At 43.6% G+C, this 24,918-nt stretch overlaps 1 protein-coding gene across 2 annotated transcripts; it reads right to left on the reverse strand.

The window, feature by feature from the left end:
• Nucleotides 1-1,274: 1,274 nt before the first annotated feature.
• FAXDC2 (fatty acid hydroxylase domain containing 2) lies at nt 1,275-22,947 on the reverse strand. Of its 2 annotated transcripts, XM_053377094.1 has the most exons (9): nt 22,883-22,947; nt 15,659-15,715; nt 12,208-12,299; nt 12,013-12,116; nt 9,913-10,034; nt 7,989-8,194; nt 7,154-7,259; nt 4,025-4,191; nt 1,275-2,340 (listed from the first exon to the last, which is right to left on the reverse strand). In XM_053377094.1, the coding sequence occupies exons 2-9, from the start codon at nt 15,713-15,715 to the stop codon at nt 2,184-2,186; spliced, it is 1,011 nt and encodes a 336-aa protein (XP_053233069.1). In that variant the 5' UTR covers nt 22,883-22,947; the 3' UTR covers nt 1,275-2,183. The 2 variants fall into 2 exon arrangements, with proteins under 2 accessions (XP_053233069.1, XP_053233071.1); XM_053377096.1 differs by lacking the exons at nt 15,659-15,715; nt 22,883-22,947 and adding an exon at nt 12,448-12,616.
• Between the last annotated feature and the right edge of the window lie 1,971 nt (nt 22,948-24,918).

Raw genomic sequence — 24,918 nt, forward strand, 5'->3', positions numbered from 1 at the left:
CTTTGTAATTTGTGGTAATTATGCTTTTTCCTTTTTAATACAAAAATGTATAAAAATAAAAACCTCAAAAGACCATGCAATTTGCACACTCTTGTTTCTACCTTGAGGCTATTTCTACTAATGGCAACCACATGTGGACCAGAGAACTGGGAGATGCAAGATATGATGATGTAATGGCAGGATAAGTGTGCTAAAAATGTTACTTTTCAAGATGAATGTCCTTTTTCACTTTCAGTTTTATGTACTCTAGCAAGATTCCTGGTTAAACTGTTCTTCAAAGAATGAAAAATGAGGCAAAGAAGCAACCTGTGTGTATGCCACTTTTGATTATAGACTCAAATGACTAAATGGGCCTCCATACAAAAATAAGTATTACTGCACACCGACAGCTAAATATTTGGAATAGATCATTGTACTGTAGCATTCTCCAGGAATGAATAATTAAGCTCTTAAGTTTAGGGATGTTTTATTGTAGGACTCAAGCCTCTTGTATGTCTTCTGCCTAGAGTGGCACCTTGATATTTATTGCCTCATTTGCTGTTCCTTGAGGACTAGGCCCGTGTGGAAGTAAAACAAGAATGGTGGTGTTTGCTTTCCATTCCAGGGTCACCAAACAGCTAATTTTTCTAATGAGTTTTAGTGAATATAAAAGAAGATCATCATAATGCTCTCTTTGGCTATGTTAATTAACTCCACTATCTCTTTAAAAATCTTCAATTGTTACTTGGAGAGGCATGGCTTACAATGATATTTATTTATATCCACATTTTTCCCTGATGGATTCAATGTGCCCTACAGCTAAAATAGAAACATCTGCAAACATAAGGAAAAATAGAAGTAAAAAAAATCAATTAAACATAGATAGAAATCTTTAATAGATCATATAGAGTGATAAAACTTTACCCCCCACCGCCTTTTTTACAGTTAAGCAGCACAAGAATTTCTTGCTATACAACAGCATGATGCCTTACATTGTACTGTTCAGTAGGACTACTCATTCAGCTTGGTACTCTGGGAGAAGGCAGATTTCAGTCCCCTGCTTTCTTCTGAGATTAGGAATACCGTATTTTACCGTGTATAAGACACCCCCATGTATAAGACGAGCTCCATTTTTTAAAACCGAAATTAAGTTGTTTAGCTTTTTTGGGGTGTGGGGAGGGGGTCAATTGCTCACCCGCCTGCCCGCCACTGCCAATCACTTGCCACAACCACTGCTGATCACGCACCTTGCTGCAGCCAATTGTCTGCCCACTTGCCGCAACTAACAGCCCACTTGCCACAGCCAATTGCCTGCCCAGTTGCCACAGCCAATCGCCAGCAGGCCTTGCAGCCACCAATCACCTGCCCAATCCCCACTGCCAATCTTCTGCTTGCTGCTTCCATTAATCACACGTCCCCATCTGCATTCACTATCCATGTATAAGATGACACTCAATTTTTGCCTATTTTTTTTAGCAAAAAACCATCCTCTTATACACAGGAAAATACGGTAAATGCTCTCGAATGTCCCTGCTCTTGGTCCTTTGTTGAGTCGGGCTGAAATTCTAACTTGGAATTCTATGAGAGTTGGTTGTTTTCTGTAAGCCAGAAAGTATATTCTCTCACCTCCAGCACCCTTTGTTATACAGTACTTTTAGCTTTCCTTGGTCAACCACAACCATTTCTGTAGATCAGGGGTCTGCAACCTTTAAGACAAAAAGAGCCACTTGGACCTGTTTCCGAAGAGAAAAAAAACTGGGAGCCGCAAAACCATTGCGACATTTAAAACAAATATATCTCTGGAGCCGCAATCTGACAGCAGGCGGGAAGGTGACGTCACAGCCAGTACAGCGCCCGCCACAGTGGGGAGTGTCGGGGCGCACAATGCGCCTCCTCCCCTCGCTAGTATCTGCCCCGGAGCCGCGGCAAAGGTGTAAAAGAGCCACATGCGGCTCCGGAGCCGCGGGTTGCCTACCCCTGCTGTAGATGCTACCATTCATTCATTTTCTGTCATGGTGCTCTATAAACATGAGTGTTACCCTGATCCTTTTCAGAGGCTGTGTTATAGGTCAAGCTGTCTCTTGCCAATGAAAACATGAAACCTGCCACAACACTCTTGTAGAGTGCCTTGCGAGAAAATCTGATATATCCTGATTCTTGTGATTATCTGGATGATGGCGAAGGAAATAAGCTGCACTTAAGGGTCACTCTGATTTCTTAGGACAATCAGGAATGCTTTCAGTGAGGGGGGTGAAGCTCAACAGAACTGTGTGTCTCTCGTAGGCCTTTGATTGCCTGAACAACAGATCTGTTCCATGCAGGCGGTCCAGCACACCCAAGACACCATAGCACTGATTGAATCTGGTGAAAAATAAAGGGAAATAATTACATACTTTTAATGGTGAACATACTGTAATAATGTAAGCGTTTCCCTTCCATTCAACCCTGACTTAATCATTTAAATTTTGATCCTCCATATTGTTTTGTACCATATTGTTGCTTTGAAGCTCTCTGTCATCTGAAAGCAGGATGAGGTGGGGCGCCTTGCATGTTTAAATTTTCTAGTTTTTTAGTATCATTTATTACGGCCATAGGCCCATACAGGTAAAAACAACACATAAGTGACAGCTTGTGCCGTAGGGGAAAAAAAAACAAAAAAAACCAGTCGCTAAAACACCACTATAACAATAAAATACTATAAGATGGGAAGGCATACTACGCCTTAATTAGCTTGTAGTGCTCCTTGTCGTCGCTTTTGGGAAAGGACAGCGACCAGGAACCTAGCCACCTTCAGGGTCGTGTGGGCATCCTTGTCCTGCAAGATTTGGGCAAGGTGGAATTTTGGTGGGGTACCCTCTAGTTTCTGAATGATTGATCCCAACAAATTTGCCCGTGGCACATTGAACAAGGGGCAAAAGAACATAATGTGCTGGAGCGACTCCGGCGTCACCTTATCACATTCGCACACGGCGGGGGCTTGGCCCTTTGAGAATCTATGTCTCGGGACATTGGAGGGAAAAACGTTAAACCTCGCTTTGGTGAAGGCCAGTCTATGGGCAACAGTCGAAAGGGAGGAGAGGTATGATGGAACGCAGTAAGTTAAAGTGATACCAATGTTCTGGACTAGTGAAGTTAAAGTGATACCAATGTTCTAGTTTTAAATAGATATGTTTGCACAATAGTGACTTATCAGGTTTGTGAATGTTGTATACGGAAGGTTTTTTAATTTAAAAAGCCCAAAGTTTTTTTAAACACCCCACCCCACCCTGCAAAAAACAACACCCAACCCCATAAAACTGCTATTTGCATTGGGAGGGAAACTTTCTATTGCTGCTTCCCCCACCCCCAACACAAATAACTCTGGCAATGGCTTTAGTTGCAAAGAGCATATTGGAAGAGTAAAACGCTGCTGTTATTGAAAGTAGAAACACTACACTTAACTGTAATGTGACTCACAGAGCCAGAGTAGGAAATCAGTGGACCTCTAGATATTGTTGAAGCTCAATTTCTACCACCCCTGATCATTGGCCATGCTGGCTGGTGCTGATGGGAATTGGCAGTGATCTGGAGGGCCACAGATTGCCTTAGAGGTAATATTTATATGAGTGCCTGTTGGGGAATATTTCATCCCATGGATAGCAATATAGTTTGCCTAGACCAAATTCATTTCTGGCAGCGTGAGACCAGTTACATAAAGCCACAATAAGTAGCTGAGCGCAGAAGAGTATTTCCCCCACCCCCACCCCAGAAAACAAGATATGCCTGAAGATTTTGAGTACTTTCATATGCTAGGATAATAGTGGGTTTGGGGGGGAGTGGGGTATGGAAAGCATTAGAATAGATATTACAGAGATGCTGTGGTGAAAAGTTAGAATCTTCTTGTGTGTTGAACTTCAGCCAAGGCTTAGACAATGGTCCTAAGAATGCTGACAAAATTAAGTGAAGTCCGTTCCAGCAGCTGTATGCATCAACCCGCCCCCCCCCCCGCCCCTGGTCCCCATTCTGAGTGAGGGAAATGTGGCCTGTAAGAACAAAATCTAATTACTTGAGGTGATGATAGTCATGGAACTCTGGTGAGGGCAGGAAAGGTAAATGGTAGCCACAGTGAGAAATGGTGGTGGCCAGAAAGGCAAGGGAGTGCCAAACCATGATGAATGTAACATGAGATCCCATGAGGATTGGGCCAGTCATCACAGGCAGCATGTTGGAAACCTGGAATATAAGTGCAGATTCATAATGGTGAACATGTACACAGAAAATATTCCTAAACAGAGGGTGGTGAGCTTCAAAGATTGATGCTCCACTGTTGAAAAGCTGGTGCTTTGAGTGTCATATATATTCTATGTGCAGATAAAAGGGTTTATTCAAAGAGATCTGCTGGGCGTTTTAACATCTGACGCTGCATATTGGTTGCAAATCTCCTTTGACGTGAAAGAGGAAGCTGTGTCAAATTAATGGAAGGAAGAACCGTAGGCCTGGTCTCCCTCATACTTCGTTGATATGCCAGGGTGGGTGAGTAGCAATTGAAGTCCATAAGCAGGAACAGGAGACTCGTAGGGCTACCTTTTGTATGCCTTATTTTACACCATCTTATTCCCAGAACCATGATTGGCTCATATTACTTATTTTTGTCTGACATATGTCATCTATTCTCTTCTCAGCCTGTTGTGAGAGATCCCGTTTGAGGCAGCAGAGGAAAAGGAAATCATTCTGGATAGCTCAATTGGTTAGAGTATGGTGCTGATAGCACCAAGGTTGCAGGTTCGATCGCCAGATGGGACAGCTGCTTATTCCTGCAATGCAGGGTGTGGGATTAAATGATCCTCAGGGTCCCTTCCAACTCTTTAATTCTATGATTCCTGTAACCCCTCCGATTTTTTAAAAACAGTCAAAAGAGACAGGTTCTTACAGGATCACCTAAGTTGCTGCGTAATTCTACTAGGGTGAGATGAGTCGCTTTAGAAATAGTCACCTTACTCAGTAAGGAAAGCTGTTCCAACTCAAATGGGCAGACCAGTTCACTTAGCCCCTTCCCTGTGGATATGGCCAGCCAGAAGCAGTGGCTTAGAGAGGTCCTTAAGAATGTTCACACTTCAGCTCTCCCCACCCCTTTCCACTATCTCTCTTCTGTTCCCCCAAAGGCCATCTGTAGCCAGCTACCTTCTGGTCTTTCACCCATTAGGTCATCCAGCTGAGTCATTCAGTTCCTCCCAGTTTTCCTGAGATACTCAAGGCAGCTTCTAGCTCCCTGGCAGAAGTGCACTGCAGAGGGTTTTCAATAATTAGTACTGCTATCCTTGCTGGCTAAAGGAGTCATGTTGCCCACCTGCAATAAAACGGCCTCGGTCCAGTATACCTGAAGGAGCGTCTCCACCCCCATCATTCTGCCCGGACGCTGAGGTCCAGCGCCGAGGGCCTTCTGGCGGTTCCCTCATTGCGAGAAGCAAAGCTACAGGGAACCAGGCAGAGGGCCTTCTCGGTAGTGGCGCCCGCCCTGTGGAACGCCCTTCCAGCAGATGTCAAAGCGATAAACAACTACCTGACATTCAGAAGACATCTTAAGGCAGCCCTGTTCAGGGAAGTTTTTAACGTGTGATATTTTACTGTATTTTTGGTTTTTATGGAAGCCGCCCAGAGTGGCTGGGGAGGCCCAGCCAGATGGGCGGGGTATAAATAATAAATTATTATTATTATTATTATTATTATTATTATTATTATTATATACTTTTTAATATCCCCAGACAGACAACTAAGGTCTCCTAAGAAAAGAATGGGAAATGCAGTACTTAAACTTGTTTGTATATTTTAAGGGACAGTAGTTCCACTCTAGGGACGCGGGTGGCACTGTGGTCTAAACCACTGAGCCTTGGGCTTGCCGATCAGAAGGTCGGCGGCTTGAATCCCAGTGACGGGGTGAGCTCCCGTTGCTCTGTTCCAGCTCCTGCCAACCTAGCAGTTCGAAAGCATGTCAAAATGCAAGTAGATAAAGAGGTACTACTCCAGCAGGAAGCTAAACGGTGTTTCCATGCGCTCCTCTGGTTTCATTGTTCTGTTGCACCAGAATCAGCTTAGTCATGCTGGCCACATGACCTGGAAAAACTGTCTGCGGACAAACACTGGCTCCCTCGGCCAGTAAAGCGAGATGAGCACTGCAACCCCAGAGTCATTCATGACTGAACTTAACTGTCAGAGGTCCTTTACCTTTACCTTTAGTTCCACCTTGCCTTAAAGTAGAGTCCTACACCTAGACCGTATCATTTTGGTTATAAAGCAGAGGTGGTTTTGAGAGTCATCCTCCTGCGTCTCTCTCATTCCACTGTGGTCAGTGAATGGGAATGTCTGACTGGCACCTCAAAGGAACCGTCCTGAAGCAGACAGAAATGCCTCTGAGAAGAAGATTCACAGCTAAGAACATTCTTTTCTGTGGTCTCTGTGCAGTCTATACAGATTTTATGCCTATGCAGAGGTATATTGGAACATTTTATTTTTTTTATATGAGCACTTAGCAATTGTCTAAACCACTGAGCCTTTCGGGGGGTGCTGATAGTAAGGTCAGCAGTTTGAATCCATGCAATGGGGTGAGCTCCTGTTGCTTTGTCCCAGCTCCTGCCAACCCAGGAATTCAAAAGCATACCAGCACGAGTAGATAAATAGGTACCACTGCAGCGGGAAGGTAAACAGCGTTTCCATGCACTCTGGCACTCATCATGGTGTTCTGGGCACCAGAAGCATTTTAGTCATGCTGGCTACATGACCCAGAAAAGCTGTCTGCTGACAAACACCGGCTCCCTTGGCCTGAAAATGGAGATAAGCACTGCACCCCATAGTTGCCGTTGACTGGACTTAACCGTCAAGAGGTCCTTTACTATCAATAATCAACAAAACTCAATTTTTTTTACTTCATTATGCAAGGAAATTTTCAGTTAACACAGAATTGCAGTATTTCTACTAAAAATATTTCAAAACCTACTTGAATTTTCTTTCGCAGGAGGTAATTATTTTTTCAATAATATTTTATCAAGGGCAACCAGTTTTCCCAGAATTGCCAATATAAGTAAGCTGCTTAAATAAGATGTTGTTTTGCCAATATTACCTAATCCGAAACTTAAGCCATGCAGCTCAGGTGTTGCAATGGTTCATTAGACTTCCTTCAGCAGCCAGTTGTGCCACTTACCACATGCTCAATTGGATGAGCATAGATAGAAACTACACCGATAGGAGCGGTCCATTCATGGTGCTTTTTATGAATGTGTTTGTATAGGAGAGGGTGATGAAGAAGCCTGCAGGTGAAGAAGCAGAGACAATGTGCCATATTTTATCTGTGGGCAGAACAACTGGTGTTGAGGCACCATGCAAGGCAGCTACCGTATTTACTCGAGTCCAATGCACAATTGAATCTAATGCGCACCTCAATTTTCAGAACCTTAAAGCCAAAAAAGGTATTTGCTGGTGAATGTAAATGTGCCATCAAATCTAATGTGCACCTTAATTTTCGCAATGTAATTTGGCCAAAAAAGGTGAGCATTAGATTCGAGTAAATACAAGGAGATGGGGATAACAGTATGATTACTTCACACTACATGTGCAATTGTGGCAACTGCACTTCAGTAAAACAACCACCACCACTATCTAATCTATCACATCCTGTTAGCTATGTTTAACTAGAAAATAACTTTTTTGAAGCATGGAAACCGGAGCCTTAAAATGCCAGTCTAAATCTAGCCTGTAGAATACTGCACATTAGAAGAGGAGGAGGAGGAGGAGTTTGGATTTGATATTCCGCTTTATCACTACCCTAAGGAATCTCAAAGCGGCTAACATTCTCCTTTCCCTTCCTCCCCCACAACAAACACTCTGTGAGTGAGGCTGAGAGACTTCAGAGAAGTGTGACTGGCCCAAGGTCACCCAGCAGCTGCATGTGGAGGAGCAGGGAATCGAACCCGGTTCACCACACTGGCTCTCCCAGGAGGGGAGCCCGGCATGTTACCTCAATGTAATGTGCGCCTTACCGGTGAGAGTAATAGAAGAGAATTTCCTCCAATAGCGTAATGATTGCCAGCTCGAGAAGAAACCTATGGAAAGTGGGCAAGTGCAAACTGCATGGCTCCCCCCTCCATTTCATGATAGGGAGCATGAGGATAATCATGGGCAGAGAGATGAAAAAATCATTGAACAGGGCTGTTCGTATGGCATTCTGCAGTTTTTTTCTGTCCACCTAGGGGGAGAGGCAAAATGAACCTGGGTCAAAATGTGAAACAGCACCGCCTATGCTGGGAGGAACATTCTGCAAGCCTGGAAGACTCTTGGCTACAGTTAGAGGCTTGAAGTGGCTTTTCCTTTCTACTTGCCAAATAAAAAGGCTTTACCGTATTTTTCGCACCATAACACTCACTTTTTTCCTCCTAGAAAGTAAGGGGAAATGTCTGTGCGTGTTATGGAGCGAATGCCTACGGATGGCGGGGGGATCTGCTGCAGTCGTGAGCAGAGGATCCATGGTTCCCCTTCCTTTCCTCCCCGTGGCTCGCTTTGAAACAGCAAAGCAGGAGAAGAGCCACTGAGTTGGGAGGAGAGAGGGACAGAGAGCCTGCTTGCTTTAAAGGAGCAAAGCGGGAGAGGAGAGGAGAGGAGCCACTTACACGAGTGTAAGCGGCTCCTGTCCGGTTGGCTCCTTTAAAGCAAGCAGGCTCTCTGTCCCTCTCTCCTCCCCACTCGCTAAATAGCAGCAAAGTTTTTCGCAAGCAGGCTCTCTGTCCCTCTCTCCTCCCCAATCGCTAAATAGCAGCAAAGTTTTTCGCAAGCAGGCTCTCTGTCCCTCTCTCCTCCCCACTCGCTAAATAACAGCAAAGTTTTTCGCAAGCAGGCTCTCTGTCCCTCTCTCCTCCCCACTCCTCCTATAAGAGCCTTCTCCTCTTATACCCCTCTTCTGCATGATTAACAGCATCCTTCTCCACCCACCCCACGCGTGTTCCTTGTCCCTTGAGTGCTTTTCCTTCCCTCCCCACTTAAAACGTGGTTACAAAGCACGGATCCACATGGATCCTCAGGATTTTTGCACTGGGTCACCCCAAATTCACCATCAGATCACATAGCATGTCCATGGCTACAGCTTGCACCAAAAAAATCACGCACCCACTGTTGCCTGGGGCTGCAGTGGTGCAAAAACGTGGTTACAAAGCACAGATCCACATGGATCCTCAGGATTTTTGCATTGAGCTACCCCAAACTCACCGTCAGATCACACGTCTGTGGCCACAGCATGAACCACAAAAATCATACATCCACTGTTTCGTTTAGAATATTTTTTTTCTTGTTTTCCTCCTCTAAAAACTATGTGCGTGTTATGGTCGGGTGCGTGTTATAGAGCGAAAAATACGGTAAGTTCTAAATCTTCAGTCACTGCATATTCAGGCTTCATGGTCCTTGTGGAGCAATTAGGATAAAGGCACAGGAACAACACTGATGCTTTTTTTGTGGGGCTGGGAAACAGTTCTCTTATTTTATTGAAGGTACATCTTCTGTTAGGACAATTGGGACGATAAATTTACCCACCACTATAAAGAAAATGTTAGAATAACTAGCAGTCACTAAAAATGCCGCCGCCTCCCGTTCCAATTTTTAAATGCCTGCTGAAAACATTTTTATTCCGTAGGGCCTATGCAGGGAGTTGAAGCTCACTCTGAATGTGACCTTGGGCCAATCACTTTCTATCCTCAGTCTACACTATTGCACAGAGCTAACGAAGGGAAGAAGACACTTCCTGGAGAAACAGATAAAAATAACAAAATGATATCTACCCAAATCAACATATTTTTAACTGCTGGATGTATCCCCTGACAAAGGCTAGAAAGGCTATCTGTGATGGGGAGGAATCAACAGCTCCCACTCAGAACAAACAAACACAGGGCTGCCATATTTGTGCAAAAAAATACCCACAGGATCATTCTTTCCCGACTGAATGCGGTATTGGGTGATGAAACTCGGCTTCCCAGTCACATCTGCTACCATCAAGATTCCATTGAAGCTCCAGAAAACCAGGGCAGGAATTATTCCAGTGCCTGTAGTACAAGAAGAGGGAAAGAGTGAATGGGGACAGGAGGGCTTCTTTTGGGCACAGACACAAGAGATGGAACCTAAACTTCCTAACCAGAGGACAGCAGCTCAATAAGAAAAGGATAAGAGCAGGAAATGAGCGGCATGGGAAGAGACCACAGTCATAGATGTTGTTCAAATGGACAAGCAGAAGGGAGAGACTAATTCTATTTTTGTCGACTGAATTTCATTGTGGCTTTCACTTGAGCAATTGCTAGAGCTTACGTTGCTAGAGACTCTTACGTTAACGCCTGATGCTTCATAGTAGGAGTAGGGAACTTGTGGCCCTATAGATATTCTTGGAGTACAACTCCCTGAGCATTGGCCATGCTGGCTGGGGCTGATAGGAGTTGTGGTCCAACATCCTCTGGAGCAGGGGTCAGCAACCTAAGGCCCACAAGCGGCCCACAGGGGTTGTTTAACTGGCCCACGAGCCGCCCGCTCGGTGAGTCCCCGTATGCTGCGCTAAACCGGCGCAGCGCCGAAAATTGCATCTGCGCATAACGCAGATGTTGGAAATTGTGCGCGATCCAGCCCATGGAGGGATCTACTGAAGTGAACCAGCTCAGGCGAGGTAAACCTTGCTGACCCCTGCTCTGGAAGGCCACAAGTGCCCCTGCTATTTGCATTATACCAGTGGGCTACATAGGAAGAGATGCAAAAGGTTCTTTGGTGAGATGCAGCACCATAACAACAACAACAACAACAACAACCTTATTATTTATACCCCACCCATAATAATAATACAGCAACAAAACATCAAAAATTAAAAACTTCCTTAAAAAGGGCTGCCTTTAGATGTCTTCTAAAAGTCAGATAGTTGTTTATTTCCTTGACATCTGATGGGAGGGCGTTCCAGAGGGTGGGCACCACTACCAAGAAGGCCCTCTGCCTGGTTCCCAGTAACCTCACTTCTCGCAGTGAGGGAACCACCAGAAGGCCCTCGGTGCTGGACCTCAGTGTCTGGGCTGAATGATGGGGGTGGAGACGCTCCTTCAGGTATGCTGGGCTGAGGCTGTTTAGGGCTTTAAAGGTCAGCACCAACTCTTTGAATTGTGTTCAGAAACGTACTGGGAGCCAATGTAGGTCTTTCAGAATTGGTGTTACATGGTCTCGGCAGCCACTCCCAGTCACCAGTCTAGCTGCCGCATTCTGGATTAGTTGTAGTTTCCATGTCACCTTCAAAGGTAGCCCCACGTAGAGCACGTTGCAGTAGTCCAAGCGGGAGATAACTAGAGCACATACCACTCTGATGAGACAGTCTGTGTGCAGGCAGGATCTCAGCCTGAATACCAGGTGGAGCTGGTAGACAGCTGTCCTGGACACAGAATTGATCTGCGCCTCCATGGACAGCTGTGAGTCCAAAATGACTCCCAACTTCCTTCCATGAACAATGAGTGTTATATCAGTAGGCAGAGTACTGTTGTGAGTTTGTAGGGTGTGAGGCACCCTAATCTTCCAATCAAATTAGAATTAATGAAGGGTTGGAGAGTTAATCTGTGCCCTGGCCACAGCCCCAAACTTTTAAATTAAGTCACTTCACATAACTCTGCATGTTGTGAAGGAAAGGAGGAATAGGGACAGTATGTATTACTTATTACTGGTCAATCAGGATGTTTTGCCTAACTTGGGTTAGGCAAGCTTGGGTTCAATGGGGCACACGCCCAAAGGTGAACAGATATGACAAGGTATTATATTACAGGAATACTTTTATATTCAAAACCACCCTTATACATAGATAAAAAATGAGCTTATTATTACTATTATAAGTATTACTATTTCTGCCTTTTCCCCCAATTTGAGACTCAGGCAGCATACACAGATAAAATAGAACAAGTTAAAAACATAGAAAAGACCATTATTAAAATGGAATTAAATACTAACAGAATTGAAAGAGCCATTAAAAACACAGACAATAACTGACTTCAGTTCAAAGTGACTCACAAACTATGAAAATCGCCCATTCATTTCTCCCTAGGAGGTGGTACAAGTTCTCCCACTGAGTCTGCCAGAACAAGCCAGAGGCTCCCCAGAATTTCTCCAGGTGCCTGAAACACAAAAGAGATCCTGTGACAGTAGTAGTTGCTGCTTTCCTTTTGGCCAAACCATTATTGAGCTCCAGGGACCTGGTGGACTTACCATGTGACTGAGTTCCTGAAAGCAACAAACATGAGCAGGGCAGGACCCAGTATAAAGGCAGCGATCTTCATCGAATCCCAGAACTTCCATACCTGAGAATACAAGAAAACACAAGGACATATTCAATGTCAATAAGCCAAAAAATGGAGAGAATGAGAGGCACAGAATATGGGAATCTAGCAAGTATGAATGTACATTAAAGGAGTTATATAAAACCTTCAAAAGGTTGACAGAACTTACACCCCGCTCATCCACTCTCCAAAAAGCTACTGCTCCTTGCCTTGGGGAAAGACAGACTGGAAGCTCTGTAGGTGTTTGCTCTCAACCTCCTTCCATGAACGACGAGTGTTATATCAGTAGGCAGAGTACTGTTGTGAGTTTGTAGGGTGTGAGGCACCCTAATTAGAATTAATGAAGGGCCTGTGGTTTGGATGCAGTTTATGTTGATTATTAGGTAAGGAAAGCCTGGTGATAACCTGGAAGATGAATCATTAATCCAGGCCCATAAAGTGCAAGGCCATGGCTAGAGCCCCCCCCCCCCGAGCCCTGGGTTAGCCAGAAAGACAGTGCCAGAGTGGGGAGGGGGTAGGTTCACGATTGCTGTGGACAACAATGCACTGTATTTTTCACTCCATGAGACGCACCTGACCAAAGGACGCACCTAGTTTTTAGAGGAGCAAAACAAGAAAAAAAATATTCTGAACGAAACAGTGGATGTATGATTTTTGTGGTTCATGCTGTGGCCACAGACATGATATGTGATTTGACAGTGAGTTTGGGGTAGCCCAATGCAAAAATCCTGAGAATCCATGTGGATCCGTGCTTTGTAACCACGTTTTTGCGCCATTGCGACTCTACGAAACAGTGGATGCATGTTTTTTTGGGTGCAGGCTGTAGCCATGGACATGCTATGTGATTTGATGGTTAATTTGGGGTGACCCAATGCAAAAATCCTGAGGATCCATGTGCTTTTACCTCCCCTCTTCCAGGCAGCCTCCTTTATCGCTAGCATCCCTTATCTCTCTCCTGATCGCTTGCTGATCAGCTGCGCAGTGGCTTCGTTTCAACACCCCCTTCCCTCTTGTTTCCCTAGCATCTTTTCCTTAGCTGGAACAGTTTTATCCTCCTCCTTTTCTTCTAATTTCTCTCCTCATTGCTTGTTTTAGTACAGTGGTACCTCAGGTTACATACGCTTCAGGTTACATGCGCTTCAGGTTACAGACTCCGCTAACCCAGAAATAGTACCTCAGGTTAAGAACTTTGCTACAGGATGAGAACAGAAATCGTGCTCTGGCGGCACGGCAGCAGAAGGAGGCCCCATTAGCTAAAGTGGTGCTTCAGGTTAAGAACAGTTTCAGGTTAAGAACGGACCTCCGGAACGAATTAAATACGTAACCAGAGGTACCACTGTATTCCTGTCTCCTCTCCTTGCAAGTTTGCTGTCTTTACCTCCCCACTCCCAGGCAGCCTCCTTTCTCGCTAGAGTCCCTTATCTCCCTGCCGATCAGCTGCTCAGCGGCTTTGTTTCAACACCCCCTTCCCTCTTTCTAAAAAAAAAAAGGGCATGATCTGCTTTTCACCCCGGGCAATTCAGCTCCAGGGACCACACACTCGCTCCATAAGACGCACAGACATTTCCCCTTACTTTTTAGGAGGAAAAAAGTGTGTCTTATGGAGCAAAAAATACGGTAAGCTAAAGGAAAAACGGTTGTGCTTTGCAGGAGTTTCCAAGCTGTAGAAAGGGGAATCAGAGCAATGTGGGATGACAGTTTGAATCCAAGCAGCAGCCATGGAAGAAACGGAACCCGCTTGGAGGGTAATGTTTTTTACCTCCTAATGTAGGCTCAGGTATGTATATATGTGCAAATATACCATATATTATAAAGACACCACAGTCCCCATGGTGCCTCAGTTCCTAAGGAAACTCAGGCCCTGGGTTAAGTGCCTGGACCCCTGGAATCTCACACGGCTGTAGAGATTGGGGTGGTGTGTCACAGGATTGTTCTGAAATGTTGATGAGAAATTATTAGCATTGATCTGCTGGAATAAGCAGTGGACTTTAACACCAATTCTATTGACCGGTGAAAGTGACACCCTAGTTTAGTTTAGCTTCCATTTCATCAATCACACCCACACACACACACACCATAATTAAATGGGTGACTACAGGGCTTGAACTAATTTCCACTGTTATTCAATATACTGGAAATGGTTATTAGGAATCTTGCAGGGAGGTGCCCTCAGAATGCAAATGACAAGCTGTTCTATCTCTCCACAGCAATCTGAACAGAATGTACAGTTTCTGAGAACAACAAGCTGAGCTTGAATCCTGGAAAGACAGAGGCACTGTGGGTAATCGTTTCCACGTCCAAGAAATTGGTCAACTGCCTACCTACCCTGGATGGGGTTGCAATGCCCCTGAAGGAGCAGATTCACAGTTTGGGGGGGGGAGTGAGCTTCTGGATCCAACTCCAGAAGGTAGTTGGATCATTGGAGGTAGCCTCAGTGGCTAGAAGTGCCTTTTACCAACTGAAAATGGTACAACAGCCATGACCATTCCTGAACTGGGAAACTTGGCCAAAGTAGTTTATGCATTGAATAGTTCAAGACTGGATTACTGTAATGTGTTGTATGTGGGGATTCCCTGGCACCTCCATTTAGTGCATGTTATTGTTTTATTCTGTTTGTAAATCTCTTTGAGGTTTTTAAATATATATACAATCAAGCATTAGATACATTTTATGAAATAAATGAAAATAATGGAAAGCTATCTTGCTCTCCCTGCCCAAATCCAGGCCTGCATGCCCCAAAGGAACTGTTACTGTGTATTTTAATTCTGTATTGATTTTGTAGTTGTACACCAGTTATATTTTGGGATATAAGTGGTATATAAAAATGAATAAAGAAAAATAATGCAGCGAATTCAAAAGGAAGCATCAGGACTGCACTCTGAGCGCATTCCAAAATTCCTTTGTAGCTATGGATTGAATTCTCTGCTTTTGGAATTCGGCACCTTTCCCTATCAACTTTAAAACTGTACCACTGAAAGCTGTGGGAGTGGTGTTGGCTATTTGCAGTTAAGAAGCGCTGCAGAGAGCTTGCTGGGGAGACCATGCATTAAAAAGGGACTCAAAAATAACTTAAACAAGGTTTTAATAAGAAAAACAAAAACTCCATTTACACTAAATACATCAATAAACCAGACCCAACCACCAACCCATCCCCCAGGGTAATGGGAGAGCTAGGTGCTGCTCCTTATATACTACACCCAATTGCTGACACAACCCAATCAATACAACTCAGCAGCACCTGCTATGTTTCACAGCTGTAAAGCTGGGTCTCGTTATTTTGCTCTGGCCCTTGCTCTGGCCCCTTAAAGATATACACATTGAGTGGAACAGTGATGAACCTTTACATTTAAAGAAACCATTCAACAAGTGGTACCTTTTACCTGTCTCTGATGTCCTCGAGAGCTAGGTTCCCAGCATGTAGCACCTTCCTTCATCATCTGAAATGCAAATCAATACACAAAATTAAACTGAAACTGGGATTGAAGATGAGGGTTCATGATTTATAATCTGATTGTGCCAGTCAAGGCCATGGGAAAAGCCTATACAGTGGTACCTCGGGTTACAAACACTGCGGGTTATAGACTCTGCTAACCCAGAAATAGTACCTCGGGTTAAGAACTTTGCTTCAGGATGAGAACAGAAATCGTGCTCCGGCGGCGTGGCAGCAGCAGGAGGCCCCATTAGCTAAAGTGGTGCTTCAGGTTAAGAACAGTTTCAGGTTAAGAATGGACCTCTGGAACGAATTAAGTTCATAACCAGAGGTACCACTGTACTCATCTAGCGGCCTCGTGGATTGCTGACACCTGGGGCGGTCTCACCCCCCCCCATAGACTGGGCAGCTGGGGTTGGGGTGCGCACTGCCAGGGTTCCTTGCCTGTCATGGGGGCACCTGATTGCACCCCTTCAAAAATGTTGGCTCGGGGCCATGGCCCCAATGTCTCTCCCACACTACGCCTCTGTAATTATCGAAACTATACCAATCTTCAATGAGTACACAAACCCATTCTCGTCCTCATAAACAGAACATGTCTTGAGAAAATTCTCTTTCAAAATCCATTGTCAGGTTATGGGAGTTGCCTAATTGTTTAAAGCAATTTCTTACACAGTGTTCCACAAGAGTTTTGAAAGGAAGCCATTCCTGCTCTGCTACTGGCATTCACGCCAGTTTTGCCTACCAGGTGCCTGTGGGAAGCCAGTAAGCAGGATACGAGTACTATAGCCCTCTGCTGCTCACGATCCCCAGCAACCAGTGTTAGAAATTAGCCAGGCGTGTTTTGCGACTGGCAAGTGTCAAATTGTGACCACATGGAGATCTCTGGATACCAGGTTGGTGACTGACATCTCTATCTGGCTGGCCCCTCCAGTCAGCAGGTAAGCAGAAGCATTCATTTACTGCATATATAGCCCACTTTTTTCTCTAAGGTGTACATGGTTCGCCCCCCTCCTCAGTTAATACCTACAACAACCCCTGTGAGGTAGGTTAAGACGCTGTGGCTGGCCAAGGTCACCCGGTGAACTTTATGACGGAGTGGGGATTTGAAAGCTGATTCCCCGCCCAAGTCCTAGTCCAACATTCTAATCACTACACCATATGGGCTTCCCAGGGTACTTCTACTGTTCCGCCAGGCCTTTGGGCAGGATGCAGTTTGGCGTGCTTTTCTTTGTATAAAACAAGCCCGAAGGAGGCCCCCAACCAGCTCACAGGTCCTTGTATGATCAGTGAAAACAGTTGGTCCTGGCAAAGTATTAACCACTCTCAACTCCAACCTGACAATTGCCACCTGCCCAGATTTTAACTTGTCTGAATTAATTTTAAGATGTATTTTAATTAATTGATGTCTGTTTTTATGCATATTGTGTTGTTTTTATGATGTTAGCCGCTCTGAGCCTGGCCTCAGATACAAATAAAAATTATTATTATTTTATTGTAGGGCAACTATATAAATTAAGTAGGTAAATAAATATGGGGGAAGGAAAATGTCCCTTAGAGAAGGATCTGAACTATTCCCCTTGAAGATTGAATTAGTTTTTATTCTGCATTGATGTTTTATTGTGTTGTAAACCACTTTGAGATTTTTTTTAGATCAATAAATAAACAAAGTGGTATAGATGATGATGATGATCATCATCACCACCACCACCACTGCTAAACAGGTGCCTAGATATTCTGTTGTGGGGACTGTAACCTTGGTGTAAGTTGCCATTTGGTGGTTAGCTTATATATCTGAGTTTCTAACACTGTTCACACCTATTCTGTGTCAGTGCCATTGGGGAGAGAAAAAACATTGGACATCTCTCAACATACAAGAAGAAGAAGAAGAAGAAGAAGAGGAAGAGGAGGAGGAGTTTGGATTTGATATCCCGCTTTATCACTCCCCTAAGAAGTCTCAAAGTGGCTAACATTCTCCTTTCCCTTCCTCCCCCACAACAAAAACTCTGTGAGGTGAATGGGGCTGAGAGACTTCAGAGAAGTGTGACTAGCCCAAGGTCACCCAGCAGCTGCATCTGGAGGAGCGGAGACGCGAGCCTGGTTCCCCAGATTACGAATCTACCGCTCTTAACCACTACACCACACTGGCTCTCGACCATCCCTTAGCATTACACAACAGCCTTCTAGGCAAAACTACAGCAGTTTCCACAAAGAACAAATTCATATGCATATTTCCCCACTTCTGCTATTGTCTCAGATGCCCATTATTGATTCATAAACACATGCACACCCAAGGTTCTCCTATGACTCTTCCTATATACAGCCGTACCTTGGAAGTTGAACGGAATCCGTTCCGGAAGTCCATTTGACTTCCAAAATGTTCGAAAACTAAATTGCGGCTTCTGATTGGCTGCAGGAATCCAAGGTCCAAGGTACACCTGTACTTCAGAACGTGGGTTAGACAACATGAATATTTGAGCATGAATGGTGGATGCCAGTGATGTCATTTTGAAGATATGGGGGTAGTTTATTTTGTGAACGTGCTTTATATTCTCTCTGAATCCTGAACCTTTTGCATTCCCCTCTGTGTCAACGGAATTTCAAAGACAAAGCAGAGAGCAAAATCAGGTGCATTTTCAAAGGACCAAAGAGAATATATTATTTCCAGAATATATTATTTCATAACACAAACGATCTGGATGTTGTTCAACTAAGTTTTCCTCAGAGTAGACCCATTAAAATTTATATCATTATAAGATCACCCTGGAGAATAAGTGGTTGGCCTAGAAGGCAAAGATGTCTGGTCTGATCTTTAGTACACTTTCAGAATACAGAACACGGATTTTCAAAGGACCTCATCTGACATGCCCCTAGATCAGGAGACAGCCACGTGTTGGCAATCCTGACAGAAATACAAGGTCAGGGAAAAGCGCAACCTGCCTGGTTTCTGTGCTGGACCAAAAACTGTCCGAGAGAACCCCGAAGGCCCATAAAGTGACAATTGACTTGTTTTCTTCTGAACTTTGTGCTCTGTTTGCTGACTCATATCTTCTGAGCCAAAAGGCTTTTCACTAGAAAGAAAACTTTAAAAAGGGAAAGGAGAAACTGCTCTGGTATGGACACATCTGCTAAAACATATTCAATTACATAGAATAGGCCTAATCTTCCTGCTGAAGTAAGGCTTTTTTTCTTGATTAAAAAAGACCTTTTACCTCATTTTCCATAAGTCCCTTTGCCCATTATACTGCCTTTATCAATGCAGATTGCATTGATGTGCTCTCTGTAAATATAGATATGTTATCTCTGAAAGAAGATAAGCTAAGCTGTTTGCTTTAAGAATGTGCATACTTAGCAAAAAATAAAATAAACCTGGGAGTTTACGTTTTCTACCTGATCCCTTCATTAATTTCTCTAACAGTCAAGGATAAATTCCTGTTTGGGCCTCATTCAAGTCAGGAGCTACTTAGCTGACTCCTTTCCGTTTATAAGAGGGATAAGAAAAAACTCTATCCCATGCTAGCAGATGGTAACAGAATGGAAATAAGTGCAAATACGTCTTTGCTTATTCCTCTGTCTGATACATTTGTCATTTAACAAATTTATAGACCATTTCATGACATAAAGCCTTCAAAGTGGTGGAAAAGATAGAAACAGAAGGAGACCAAACACATGCTCTAAAAACAATAATTCCATCATTAAATTCTAAATAATAAACCCATTTCTGGAGACACCTCAGGGAAAGGCTTCCTAAAGCAAAAATAGGCATCTGTTTTTGGTACCCAGGCATCGTGATACCAGGGGTCTGTCTAATTTTGGCTGGTAATTATCTCTATATGCAGGTAGTATTGTCCCTAGCATCATTAGCTGCTTCCTTCCCCAAACTGCTAGCCAACATTTTAAATGTCTTTCCTTTTGTCCCTGTACTTGAACAATTCTTCTTGTTACCCATTTCTTACAGAAAACCCATGCAAGTTTCATTAAGGCAGTATTTCTGGGCTATCACATTTCCTCAAGTATTCAAACAGCGCTGATAGATGTTATGATAACATTGTATGTTAATGCAGTTTTAACCACAGCTTTCTACCCAACACCTCCATTCCATGCTGCAGAGTCAAAAACACTCATGGAATAATGCCTCTCACATCATTTGCGACTTGTGGCAATGCCTCTCCTCCCTTTCCAGTGCCGTTTTATGAACCATTTAAAGGTTTCTTTTCCCACTGGACCATTCAGCCATGCGCCCCTCCAGACTGGTGTTTATTCTGCAACATGCTCTTTTTGTCACTATACAAGAGCATTAGTGGTGGATTTAATCTGCTTTATTAGTTTTGTGATGTTTCGCCAAGGCTGTTGCCCAGAGGGGCTATAGGAAAACAAAAGCGAGGCAAAAATAAGCTAGAACATTTTGTGGTAGTAAAAAGTTATGGGATTTCAGCCAGAAGTTGCAGGATATGTGATGATTGGAAACAAGGCAGTGTAAGAGCCCCAAAACCTTTGCAGGTATGAACAGTACTGGAAGTGGGATTGCATACGACTGAGCCAGCAGCAGCACAAAGCACCAGGAATGGGCAATAAATAGGACATCTGGAGGGGCCAAGGCATCTCTTTTACAAGGGAAAGGGAGAATATGTCTCTCCTCTCCCCATGTGGGAAATCAGGAATATATTTTAACATCTCAAAGCATATTTTTTCTGTATGAGCCCCACTCTCTATTCCACATACCACCAGCCTGCTTCTCTCCCCCAGGTGTTGCTAGTATAAGCATCAGTTGCTGATCTGGAGTCTGTTTGGTTTCTGCAAAGCTACACAAGACAGTTTCTAAATAAAAATGCTAACACAATCAAAAGATTACAAAAGAGAACAAAGCGGCTGAATGCTTTCAGGCCGTTGGTACTATAAGGAAATAAGCCACATACATACCAAACCACCTGTTTTGCTTGTCAACTTTTGTTAAGCTGTGCAACAGCGTTCATTCTTAATCAAAAGCCTTAATCAGTACATCAGTCAAAGACATCTGAGTAATCCAGAAGGCATAGAATTATAGAGTTGGAAGTGTTCCCAAGTGTCATCTAGTCCTGCAATGCCAATTTAGTCCTCCTGTTGTTTAACACACTGAGACATCAGTTGTAAGGATTACAACCAAAGTATATTGAGGCAATTCTGTTGCTCCACACCAGGCATAGAGTCAGTTCATTTTTTAAAACTGCTCCTATGCTTTAGTAGATAAAATTAAGGGTCTCGCATGATCACTGTATGTCCCTTTCAAGCAAAATATCATGTGCTAGATGAAGACGACTTCAGGGACAGTCTCTAAAATGCAGAATACTTTCCTAATAATTGCTTTGGGATTTTTATGAGGCACAATTAATAAAATGAACAAATAAGACACTTAATACTACCCTGCTGTCACAAGGAAATGTAAGCATGCTCAATTATCACAAAAGCATATGAGAACTATTATCTTAATTATGCCATGATTTATTCTCCCCATGATCACAGTAATTTCAGGTAGGCTGGAGGGAACCGCCCTGAGGTGGCTTACAGAGACATAAAAAAACCAATAAAATACAATGTTAAAACAGTCCAAAACTCAGATTAAAAACAATAGCTAATGACCAGTGAAACGATCACAAAAACACTGAATGAACAGGGTTAAAAGAAAAAAAAGACAGATACAGACAAAGCCATATAGGGATAGGATTCTAGAAATTTGGGAGCACCAATGAAGAGACAGTTTCTCATACACATCAGTCTGATGAACCCTGGTTGGTGGGCTAGAGAGCAGGGCTTCTGATGCCATTTCCCAGGGGCTAGGCAGGCTCATAAGGAGACAGGTGGTCTTTCATGTAACCTTGGTCAAAACCATTTGAGACTTTAGAGGTCCAAATGAGGACTTGAAATTGATCCCAGAAACACATAGGCAGCCAAAGAAGCTGGCATGTTATTAGGTATGGTAAGATCAAAATGCTCACTGGAAGGACAGATCCTGAAGCTGAGGCTCCAATACTTTGGCCACCTCATGAGAAGAGAAGACTCCCTGGAAAAGACCCTGATGTTGGGAAAGAAGGGGACGACAGAGGACGAGACGGTTGGACAGTGTTCGTGAAGCTACCAACATGAGTCTGACCAAACTGCAGGAGGCAGTGGAAGACAGGAGTGCCTGGTGTGCTCTGGTCCATGAGGTCACGAAGAGTCGGACACGACTAAACGACTAAACAACAACAACAAGATCAAAATGCTTGGCCCCCATGGGCATCTTTGCCATGCTGCCTCTGTAGCTGGAGGCTATTGAAAACCATCACAACTAGTAACTGCAATATTCTGCACAATTTAATCTACAGTAATCGCCTTTTAAATCTTTCTTAATTTGCTAACATTGTTTAGAAAGAAATGCCACAGTTTAACCACCCAGACTGTCAGCTTTCCTACACACCCTTTTTATCTGGATTAAGATTCAGCTTGCTCCCCTTATCCATCTCAAAAGTGCCTCCGGACGATGTGGTGATTTCCAACAGCCTCCCTGGGACTAGCAAATGGAATTCTGTATCATTTGCATACTGGTGTCACTGCAGCCTAAGCCTCCTAATGGCCTCCCCCAAGGATGTCAGATAGGTGTTGAAAAGCATAAGGGACAAGATAAAATCTCCTCCTAGCTAGCTCCATCGTTCGAGAAAGAACTAGAGTCACTATAATACTGTTAGTTTAAGGTGGAGTAAGTATTCTGACTTTCAAGCTGCAAAGAAATTTTCCAAACTGTCATTAAAAATATACTCTGCCTCCTTCCCCCCCGACTGTCCCAGCTCAGCTGACAGAAACTCTGAGAATTTACTGCTTTACAGGAAACTGCCACGGGGATAATAGTCATTCCCTAATACAAGCCTCAGTGAAATGACTGAGAGATCTAAGTAGGCAGTTTGTACTGGAAAACTGCGGGTTTACTCAAAAGCAACTCCCACTGAGTTCAGTGTTACTTACTTCCAAGGAAATAATTATAGGACTGCAGTCGTAACACCTATCACTAGTTACAAATCTGCAAAAGTTGAATTATCCCAGTTTCTCTCTCTCAAAGCAACGCAGCTACTATTCTTAAAATATATTTAGGTACTCCAGAGTGAAAACAACTGTTTTAATTGTGCTTTCTCCGTTCCAATTTCTAGCTTCCCTAGCTATTTACCTAACCAACCTGCGCTCGCCAACTGCTCCGGCAAGTATTTCTGCCTTCTGTCTCGTCTGTTGTTGTTGCTGGCTGCTGCTTTCAGCGAGCTGAAGGAAAAGGAGGAGGGGCGAGCCTGCAAGCAAGCAGATAATTGGCCTCTTTCCTTAAACATCATGCATGGAGTAATTACACATAAAGTAACAGATACGTCCATTATTAGTGCTGGCAAACATGAATGGCTGCTTATGTATGAGGTTATAGCAACATGTCATCCATGTATTAGCGTGTCAGCAGTTTTCAGTACCTTCCCCCCCCCTTAAGTTTAGTAAACAATGTAAGGGAAGTGCATGCTTTTGCCTTTTTACAAGTATTCATATATATATATATATTCACACACACACTATTTAAATCTTAGTGTGTGTTTTAAAACCCCCTCAAATATTTCAGGTCAAATACCAATGGTATAATGGGGGGGAATTAACATGGGGTACTCTGTTTTATTTGTATTTAGTAAACAAAGCTTTAAAAAGCATGCTAAATTAGAATGCTTTTTAGAATTTTGTCTGATGAAAACTGACTCTTTTCCTGATGAAATTAGCACATACAAATAAGCCAAATTGTCCCTCCTCTTCAGCTATGTGCAAACATATATCTACATACCTTGGAACTGTTTATATTGGGGGAATGGAGATAATGGCATCAAACAAACAACCAACATTGCTCCAGCTTTACTTAGGGAGCCTCATGAATTTCACTAAGGCTCCTGCATTCAATCCTCCTTTTCCTATCTCTCCTGCATGCCTTCTATAGATCCTCATCTGCACTGGGTGCCTATTTGTTTTGAAATCCAAGTTGATTTATAAAGCCTAAAAAGGGATTGGGACCCAAATATCTGATGGAGTTTTGTCCCTCTGTTCCCCATATTTACACATTGGCCACTAAGATGTGCTGTGGGGAGTCTTCTTGTGGTACTTTTTACTGCCATAGGATAATTACGTAATGAACTGAGTGGTGCTGCCTTATTTAGGGAACTCCCTGTCTTGAGAGGTTTGCCAGTACTTTCACCATTAAGACACACCTATTCAATAGGGCGTTTGTGACCTCTTGATGCATGCAGAGCAGAGTAGGCTGTATCACAGGTATGGGGAACCTTAGTCCAGGAGTCAGCAACCTTTTTCAGCCGTGGGCTGTCCACTGTCCCTCAGACCATGTGGTGGGCCGGACTATGTTTTTGGGGGATGGGGGGTGGGGGGTGGGGAAATAAACAAATTCCTATGCCCCACAAATAACCCAGAGATGCATTTTAAATAAAAGCACACGTTCTACTCATGTAAATACACCAGGCAGGCCCCCCAAATAACCCAGAGATGCATTTTAAATAAAAGGACGCATTCTACTCATGTAAAAACACGCTTATTCCTGGACTGTCCGCGGAACGGACTTAGAAGGCGATTGGGCCACATTTGGCCCACGGGCCTTAGGTTGCCTGCTCCTGCTTTAGTCCTACAGAAGCTGTTAAACTACACTCCCATCATCACCAGCCACACTTGCTGCAGCTGATGGGAAATGTAGGATTAATGTAGGATTAATCCTACACTATTGGTGTAGGACATTCACAGGGAAACCAAAATTCTTGTTTACAAAGCTATTGTACTACCAACCTTCCTGTATGCTTGTGAAACATGGACCACTTATAAACACCATCTCCAACTCCTCGGAAGATTCCATCAACGGTGTCCCCAAATTTTTTTACACATCACTTGGGAAGACAGGCGAACAAATACCAGTGTACTGGAAGAAGCAAAGATCACCAGTGTTGAAGCAATGATTCTTCAACATCAACTTTGTTGGACTGGTCACGTTGTGTGGATGCCTGATGATCGTCTTCCAAAGCATCTACTCTATTCCAAACTTAAAAATGAAAAGTGTAATGCTGGTGGTCAACAAAAGAGGTTTAAAGACTGTCTTAAGGCAAATCTAAAAAAAAATGTAGTATAAACACTAACAATTGGGAAACACTTGCCTGCGACCCCTCCAATTTACCAAAGGTGTCA

Source organism: Podarcis raffonei, chromosome 2 (genome assembly GCF_027172205.1).
Source record: "Podarcis raffonei isolate rPodRaf1 chromosome 2, rPodRaf1.pri, whole genome shotgun sequence".
Taxonomy (NCBI): Eukaryota; Metazoa; Chordata; class Lepidosauria; order Squamata; family Lacertidae; genus Podarcis; species Podarcis raffonei.

What these genes read in the sequence shown, in the direction of transcription:
- FAXDC2 (XM_053377094.1), bottom strand. Translation starts at nt 15,715, where the DNA reads ATGATGAAGGAAGGTGCTACATGCTGGGAACCTAGCTCTCGAGGACAT. An exon ending in TTCAGGAACTCAGTCACATG is followed by an intron (nt 12,117 to 12,207) that starts GTAAGTCCACCA and finishes TTTGTGTTTCAG; the next exon opens with GCACCTGGAGAAATTCTGGG. An exon ending in CATGACTATCATCACCTCAA is followed by an intron (nt 2,341 to 4,024) that starts GTAATTAGATTT and finishes ATTTTTCACCAG; the next exon opens with ATTCAATCAGTGCTATGGTG.